Source organism: Anguilla anguilla, chromosome 13 (assembly GCF_013347855.1).
Source record: "Anguilla anguilla isolate fAngAng1 chromosome 13, fAngAng1.pri, whole genome shotgun sequence".
Lineage (NCBI taxonomy): Eukaryota > Metazoa > Chordata > Actinopteri > Anguilliformes > Anguillidae > Anguilla > Anguilla anguilla.
In genome coordinates, this window is record NC_049213.1 from 36,328,601 (window position 1) to 36,338,136 (window position 9,536).

At 42.9% G+C, this 9,536-nt stretch overlaps 1 protein-coding gene across 1 annotated transcript; it reads left to right on the top strand.

The window, feature by feature from the left end:
* The first annotated feature begins 519 nt into the window (after window positions 1-519).
* LOC118210828 (acidic mammalian chitinase-like) lies at window positions 520-8,303 on the top strand. The gene is made up of 12 exons (XM_035387284.1): window positions 520-594; window positions 940-1,005; window positions 1,123-1,152; window positions 1,637-1,838; window positions 2,158-2,214; window positions 2,389-2,554; window positions 3,006-3,130; window positions 4,331-4,454; window positions 4,767-4,949; window positions 5,353-5,469; window positions 6,542-6,668; window positions 7,574-8,303. Exons 2-12 carry the CDS (start codon window positions 981-983, stop codon window positions 7,780-7,782), a joined length of 1,365 nt encoding a protein of 454 aa, XP_035243175.1. The 5' UTR covers window positions 520-594; window positions 940-980; the 3' UTR covers window positions 7,783-8,303.
* The last annotated feature ends 1,233 nt before the right edge of the window (window positions 8,304-9,536 follow it).

Sequence of the window (9,536 nt, forward strand, 5' to 3'; positions counted from 1 at the left end):
AGATACACACACTGTCCATTACACAGCAGACACACACACTGTCCATTACACAGCAGATGCACACACTGTCCATTACACAGCATATACACACGCTGTCCATTACACAGCAGATGCACACGCTGTCCATTACACAGCAGATACACACGCTGTCCAATTTCTGCTCTTGCTGAAGATAGGGCTGTTTTTTTTTTATTATTACTTTTTATAGGAATTTGACATCACAAGTTGAATTTTTCCGTTTAATTTCTAACCAAATGGTCATCAGAAACAGCACATGACCAGATTCCGCTGGACATCGACAGTGATGCAAATTAAAATGTTTTAAGAGCATCTGACGAAACTTTATGCTACTAGGAGTGTTTTATGATTCCTGATGAATGGCAGCGATTTGTGTGTTACAGGAAGCTATTTGACATATTACTTGTGACTCAGCGATATCGAGAATGGGCCAAGTTTAGCTTACCGTTGTGCTCTGAAAACCCACTTTACCATACACTTATCACTTGTACTTTGGTTCCTGCGATGGATATTAAGCTCACAGTATAAATATGACGAGGTTGTGTCACTCACCTGTCCTTTCTGGTACGGCCACAGGTAACTATGTTCTGGCTTTAACATGTGTTGTGTTTAAAAATATATATTATGTACAAATTATAAAATATCTGTAATAGTTAATATGTTTGCATGTGACTTATTTTATACCACTTGTACAGTACTCTGTGTGTGTATGTGTGTGTGTGTGTGTTTTCATGTCAGTAGTATAGTGAATATTATGTACCATGGTACTGCAATACAAAGCTATGAATAACAATTTTCAGTAGTGTAATTGCAAACACACAAGCTTGATATCACCCCTTTTATAAAGGCAGATTTGTAGGTATTTCACTGCTGGTGCCTGACGTCTAGAAACCAACTGAAGCACATCTTGTTATATTTCAGGTGGCTTTTGAAATTCAGACCTCAGGTAACCCGAAGACAAAATGGCACGAAATCTTGCCCTGGCAGGTAAATTCATAGCCCCCCCCCCCACCCCCACTCCCCTGCCATCTCTCCATTTAGAAAAATGTCCTGTTTGCTGTTCTTTTGATGTCTAAGATATTATGTCTCCTCTGCTTTTGACAGGGCTGGGTGTCCTTCTATTCCTCCAGATAGGTAAGCAACGATTTCCTCATGCATTTGTTTTTATTTTGTGTTGTTTCTCCTTTAGTTTTTGTTATTTTTTGTATGCTAGTTTGAAATTTCTTCCGGCGAGCACAGTAAAAAAGCTTTTTGGGGATTTAGTTATTTATTAGTTTTAATACAAGAGGAAATTCAAATGCACATAGTCAACATGTAATGTTTTATATTAAGGGAATTCAATTTGGATAATGCTTACCAATATTTGAAGGGGCTTACTACTACTAGCCTACTACTGTCAACACAGACAGCCTTGTAATTGACATATTACATATTTTATACGTCAGTTATATGGCTTGCATGACTTACTGCACTTTTCACAAAGTGATCTCTCCCTTACTGAAATGCAACTGCTAGCACTTGCATGTATGTTTGAGAGAGGCATAGCTACCTCTACCTAAAAGCTTCCTTTGCCCACATTTACCCAAAATGAGGTCTGATCTCCTGCCCTCCCTTCCAGCCACGTCCACCAAGCTGGTGTGCTACTTTTCCAACTGGTCCCAGTACAGAAATGGAATTGGGAGGTTTACCCCCGCCAACTTGGACCCCTTCCTTTGCACTCACGTGGTGTACTTTCTCGCCACCATCGAAGCTAACCAGATCACAATCACCGAGTGGAACGATGCAGAGCATTACAGGTCTTTGAACGGCCTGAAGACCATGTGAGTGTCCACTGGTATCGAGAATAGATAGAGTGTGACACAGACCTGGGTCAAATATGTGTTTGTTTCGGATTTAAAGACTTTTCTGTGCTCTGTTGGTCTTGCCTGATGTAATTGAGCCTGCCAACATGACCAGAAGGTGGGGTTTGCACTTTTGGAGAGTATTCAATGGGTTCTAATACACCAGACAAGATCAGTAAAGCGTAGAAAAGTATTTGAATCCAAAACAAATACGTGTTTGAACCAGGGTCTGGTATAACATTGATTAATGTCACTGTGTAGCGCTGACTATTTGTATTCCTTCTCTGAAACGTTTCAGCAACCCTCTGATGAAGACTCTGCTGTCCGTTGGGGGGAGGTTCCATGGGATTAGCCCGTAAGTTTGAATGCTTTTAGCGATTTACAGCGATGTTTGTTTCTGTGTATGCAGTCCCCAGGGACCATACCCACTACCTTTGCGTTGTTAGCATAATGCTACCAACTGAGCCATAGGAGGACAACTGCCCCCTTTCCCCCCAAACCCCAAACCTCACGTTGACCCGTCCCTCAGGTTCATCGGGATGGTCGCCACGGCAGAGAGCCGTCAGATATTCATCGAGTCGTCCGTCCGCTTCCTGCGCCAGCATGGCTTCGACGGTCTGGACCTGGCGTGGGACTACCCGGGCCAAAATGGCAGCCCCGCCCAGGACAAGCAGAGATTTACCGCCCTGGTCACGGTGAGTCGGCTCCACTCGGTCACCTGCGAGAGCGCCCAGTTCGCCCTCGCGGCCGCACAAGAAGCCGTCTCGTGTTTTTAGACCAATTACCCTTCTTCATCATTTTGACCACTATCTATACCCTATCCCCCTTTTCCACCCTGATGCCCATTCCCCTCTTCCACATCTTCTCCTGTCCCTATTGCACTATTACCCCCACCACCCCAAAAACCCCACTCTACTTTCCCGTCCTTGTGTTAATTCTAGCAACAAAGGATTACCTGTCTATCGATGGTGTTTTATGGCTGACCATTGCATCTTTGTACTTGGAATGTTGGTGATTTACGAATCTAGGCCTTTTTACTTTGTACACTAATTATGAGTCATTCTGGATAAGAGCACCAGCTAAATGCCTAAAATATAAAACGTAAATGATGTAAATCTCAGAAATACCTGCTTGCCCAATTTTCAGGAGCTCAAAAAAGCTTTTGAGGATGAGGCCAGAGACACCGGGAAGCCCAGACTCCTGCTCTCTGCGAAGGTGGCGGCCATTAGATCTACAATTGACTCTGGCTACGAGATCCCCCAGCTGTCAAGGTAACCACGTGGTCTCCGATACACCTTCAGTCTTCAGCTGCACTTTATGTGAAGTGGCCCTCTCATAGTGTTTATATTATCTTTTTAAAAGTTGCAACATAATTAATCATGCCCATAGTAAAAAGTGTGTGTGACTTACGGCACATGGTGTTATGTTACAAGTGTCATAATGCTTATCAGTGCATACTATATAAACGCACGTCGAGTTGTGATAAGCTGTATTGCATCTGATGGGCTGCATAAAATATTCAACTTGATTTATAATGCAACCCACATCGCTCAAAGCTCATAGTAGAGCAAACAAAACAATCAACTTAAAAAAAACAAGACTTTAAAAACTTTTTGATAGAGTGGATCGACTCAAGTCATCAATTAAATTCAATTCAATTCAATTTGTATAGTGCTTTTTACAGAGAGCTATCACAAAGACGCTTTGCAGAGTAGCAAGGCAGTGGGGAGAAAACCCTCAAATGGTGGCGAGAAAAAACCCCCGAATGGGAAGAAATTTCGAGAGGAACCCGGCTATAGAGGGGTAGCCCATCCTCCACGGGCCAGCCTGGTGTGAAGTAGCAGTAGAATGGAGCTGTTAGAAATGCTACTAGGGATCTATCACACCAAATAAATGGGTTAAAAAGGTAACAGTTGAGGTGATAGCTAACAGGAATTGAAGGAATGGAAGGAGACCAAATGATACAGTTTGAGTAGTGCAGTTTAGAGGAGCCGGGTGATAGATCTGGAGCTCCAGACAGCATCAAAGGCATGGGCAGGGGATGAACAGGGCTGAAGCAGTCCATGACCACAAAGCGAGGGACAGGACTGGAGCGATCCTCTGGACTCAGGGCAAGAAAACAGGCTGGAGCAGTCTTTGAACTCAGGGTGAGGTGAGGGGCGGAAGCCCCATGGAAAGAGAAACAGAGGAGGTGCAAAGATGCTATCAAAGATGCATTGGTGAAAATGATCCAAAACCTCACTTAAACAGGTTAGTTTCAGTTTGAATTTCTGTAGATGTAGCGTCTCTGACCTGCTGTGGGAAGAACAACCCATGGTTCAGGGGCACAGAGACAGTAGCCTGTCCACTCTTTTTTTGTGCTTTACCTTGCCAGCTACTACAGATCTGAGGTTGCGTTGGTGTTGATTTTTTTTATTAATTAAGAGATCGATAATCTACTTGGGGAAATGTCTCTCATCGTTTCCCCTCAGCCAGCTGGACTTCATCAGCGTCATGACCTACGACTTCCACGGACACTGGGAGATGTCCACGGGTCACAACAGTCCCCTCTACCCCAGCTCCCGCGACCCAGGATCCCAAGCTCACCACAACGTCGTAAGAAAAGAAAACGCATCCAAGACCTCTCGGCAGCAGCTGCAGATTTTCGTTTTTTAAAAATAAATTTCTCTTGCCGATATATGGTGATAATATTATTAAAGGAAACATGAATACCTATTCATGGTTGGCCTGAATCCTGAAGCATTTATAGGAAATGTTACAGCCCCGTAGGGCTGTAATACTTTTTGTCTAGGTATTGTTGATTTCTATAACCAGCAGCTTTGCAACCCCCCCCCCCCCCCCCCCCCGCCCCCCCCCAAACCCCCTCTGTATTTTTGCAACCCCCTCAACCCCATATGTATTTTACAGGACTCTGCTCTTAGATACTGGATGGATAATGGAGCCCCAGCAGAGAAGCTTCTCATGGGCTTCCCCACGTACGGACGCACCAACAAACTCACGTCCTCCATGACCGGTCCGGGCGCCCCGTCCTTGGGACCGGCCAACGCTGGGCCTTACACCTTGGAGCCCGGCTTCTGGTCTTACTATGAGGTGAGCTGGCCTGTCTCAGAGCACGCTGTGGGGCCCGTCAGCTCCACACAGCTGCATTTCACACGTCTAACCTGTTTGAATTAGATGAAGCTGACCCCAAAAGGGCAGTAACAGGTTTTAAAAATCTACATTTTCAAAACGCCCAGGCCGTGGACGTTTTCCAGTCTTTGACAAAGTTTACCTGCCCTTTGAACTGACATTATTAATAAAATTATCAATAAATCAAACACGCGACACAATCAGAAGTTCAGTGGTGTTACCTGCAAGCAACAGAAGTGTAACTTCAGAGCCTGGAATTCACAGATGATCTTTCACATGTGACAACACAAACCTATTTACCAAGGGAAGATGTCTCATATTTATTTGTAGAAGTGCTTCTGTAGTCAAGTGTCTTCCGTTGCAGGTCTGCTCCTTCATCACAAGTGCCACTGTCGGCTGGATTGAGGAGCAGAGAGTTCCCTACGCCACTCAGGGTGACTCATGGGTGGGCTATGACAACAAGGAGAGCTTCACAAACAAGGTGGGAATGCCATAAGGCCCGGACTGCAATGAATGTTGCGAGCCAAAGGTGCAAATTGCCTTGTTTCAGGACAGAACGGCTTCAGCCATATGCTGTGGAACAACATTTTTGTTTGGAAAAGTATTTGCATATAAATATATAAAGTCTATAGACCTTCTTCTTAAATAACTGCTAACTTTTCCCCGGAAATATAAGTGTGTTTCAAGTGTCAATTATGAAGTATGTTAAATAATAATAATAATAATAATAATAGCCTGAACCTACATTTGATTGTTTTTAATGATTATCTAGCAAAGGTAATGCTTGTATTTGACATGCAATTAGGGTAGAAGGACTCAGCTGCTGATCAGCGATCCTGAAATATGGAATATTTTTCATCTGAAAACATTCAGGGCCGTGATCTGCTCAGAGTTTATGTCCCTGGTCTGAACTCTTTGCAGATCACACCTCATGGACCACACATTTTCTCAGTAATTCAACAGCACTGTCGAAATGACTGCACTGAAGATTGGTTTTGACACACACACACACACGCACACGCACACACGCACACACACACAGACACACACACACACCCACACACAGACACCTACACACCCACACACACACACACACACAGAGACACCCACACACACACACACACACACACACAGACACCCACACGCACACACACACACACACACACACACACACACAGACACACACACACACACACACACACACACACACACACACACACACACACACACACCCCCACACGCACACACACACACACACACACACCCACACGCGCACACACACACACACACACACCCACACACAGACACACACACACACACACACACACACACACACAGGCTACATTAATACATACTGTTCATTAAGGACCAGTAGGGAGGTTCTCTCCTTCAGCATAATCGAGCAATGAAGTCTAACTGGGTAATAGAGAACATATTTGAGAACCTGCATAGAGGCAAAAATGCACAATAAAACACCAAAGAGGCAGCTATCTGAGTCCATCTGCACAAGATGGAAATGAGTGCCAATAAAAATATCTTTTTACCCTCTCCAGGTTCAATGGATACAGCGCAACAACTTGGGGGGAGGCTTTGTGTGGTCCCTGGACCTGGATGACTTTGCGGGGCAGTTCTGTGCAGATGGGAAATATCCTCTTGTTAACCACCTCCGTACCTCACTTGGTAAGATGTCAGGGCTAGCTTTTCCCCCAGTGTGCATTTACTCTTAATATGCGATATATGACTGCATTCCATAATGAATAAGGAAAACCTAAGTTAAGTTAAAATATTTTCATATATCAATCCAGATTTAAAAATGCTTACAATAGTCTTCAGCCTTATGGGATATTGTTTCATGGGCATTAATCTTTTCCAGTTAACAGTAATAGTAATTGCAAAAGCCAAAAAAAAGCAAAGAAAGCATTTGGAGGATAAATCTTTGAGGATCAAAGAAAGTGTGCTTTTCACCTGTTTTAAAATTCAATCTGCAAGTCTATTTTAGCACATAAAATGTATTAGTCTGTGCAAAATAATATATTAAAATGCACAGTGCTATATCTGGGAAATTCAATTCTGATGCTGATCACTTAAAAAATAAAAGTTGCTGGAAAAAGTTGCTCACAGTTTATCTTTTCGCAGGCATCACCAGTCAACAGCCAATCAGAGTTTCTGGCTTCCTATTTCTCCAAATGATACCATTTTGTGATACCATTTCATGAATAATTGTGCTGCCTAGTTTGTTGGTAGACAAATGGAGGAACAGCTTATAATTATGGTACAATCAAACCCGGTTTTGTAAGAAATTTTAAAACAAGAATACAGGGACAAACACCTAAAAAATACTGGGGATAGCACAGCCTTACTTTATGAATCTGTAGATTAAGTTATTGCTTTTACGGCAGACCTGTCGCAGATACGACTGAAATAGTTTCAGACTGGTCTACGTCGAAGCTCTTGCCCCGCCCTCAGCACAATACACTCGAGCGACCCATCAACCGAGCTGCTCGGTGTGTGAACACAGGGTTTCAGATGGTGACATATATGTGTGTATCAGTTGCAAGCTGAACACCTCTTTTTTTTTTTTGCAGGTTTTCCACTAAAACCGACCACCACCCCTGGCCCCGCCACCACCCCGGATCCCAACTCCTCGTTCTGCAAAGGCCGGCCAGACGGGCTGTACCCCAACCCCAACGACAACGCCACCTTCTTCCAGTGTTCCTTTGGAAACACCCACACCCACCGCTGCCAGCCGGGCCTGGTCTACGTCGACGCCTGCAAGTGCTGCAACTGGCCGTGAGGTGGGGGGGAGGAGCCATGAGCTCAGCTTCCTTACAGGCCTCCCATTGGCCAGCCCACTGCCCCTGTTCCTCTGCGCTGCTCACCTTCTGCTCCCATTCCGAGCTAAAATGGCCGATCGATAGATAGCCTACAGTCATTCACTGCTTTAAATACATAGATAAATGTGAAAGTGTGAAAATCACAAGTACTGCTGGAGTTTTGTTGCTTGCCTTTTGTGTATGTATCATTTTATACGAATATATAATGATTACACAATCAAATGGTTAAACAATATGTATAGTTTATTTTTACTTGGTTATAGTTTATACAATATTGTTTAATCACTGTATAACAATTTGTTTTACAACTGCCAAAGTCCAAAGGCCTACGTGAACATGAAGCTTTCACTATTCTCAAGAAATGTCGTAAAATATGTACACCAATAAGCACATTTCCAAAAATAAACATGTTTCATTTCGCTCCAAAGACAAAGTGATGATTGTATTAAACCACATGCCGCTTATTGTTTTGACCCATTGATATGCATTCTTCATTTGAATTTGCTTGCTAAAGTAAGGAGCTAGCAGTAAACAAAACAATTGACTAGCTAGCAAGTTAATTAAAATAGCTGGCTACAAAAATTCAGTAGTCATCATTTCATGGGTTCAAGTTGGCACACAGACTGGTGGGAATCAGTTTAATCTGGCAGAGTTGGCTGATATAGTTCTGGATGGAGTTTCAGCCAGTTTCACTTTTGTATTCAGCGCGGTAGTAAAAGGAGGAAAGGTAATCATAATTCTAGGGGCCCTAAGCTGGTTGGCCAGAAATGTATTTGCAGTATGCTGTGCTCCCACTAGGGGGGGCCTGTGCATTATTCTTTCAGGGGGCCCAGAATTCCAGGCTGCTTGTAATAATTTGATTTGGAAAATGAGCCCTGCTTTAGCAAAAAATCCTTCTGATCAATAATAATTTAAATGTATTTCCCCGTTATAGCAGATCAGCATAATTAGCTGACAAACTAGTTTATGTTTAAACAAAAGTCTTCGTATAGTACTTTTGTTTAAACATAAACTAGGAACACTGATCAGTATTTAATATGAGTGCATTATATGCCAGACTTTGAGGAAATAATGCTGAACTTAGATGTCTACAACGCAAGAAAGCTTTCAATCTGGACAAAATAAACACTCCACAACATCCCTATACAGCACAGCTATATTACTATCACTACTACTACTACTACTACTAATAATAATAATAATAATAATAATAATAAACACTTGAAAGATTGTGTTGAACACACAGCCAATGAAGGGCTTGGAATTGTGGGAGTCTCAGTGGTCTTGCTATCACAAAGCAGACAGCAGGTACATTTACCCAAGACATGCAGGAATGCAGGGAGGTGGAATCTGAGATCATTTGTGTGCCCAAAGTTTACCCGAGCAACCGAAGCCCAGTAGCAGAACAGTCTTAAAGAGTCCTTTTCACAAATAGCTTTGGCTTTGAAATACTCATCTGCTGTACTGTTTGTATAATGCGGACACACATTTGGGCCAGTGTGAAACTCAGGCAAATGGATATTCGGTTATTAACCCTCAAAGTCTGGGCAGGAAAAATATATTTAGCATGATGATCACAATATCATTTACAGTATCATATTTTAAATATAGCTAGCTATGATACATACAGTAGGCTATGTCAACAGAAAACATTCAGACTCCAGAACACAAATGAAAGTTATCAATCTTTAATTCTGGCAAATATTTGTTGGCT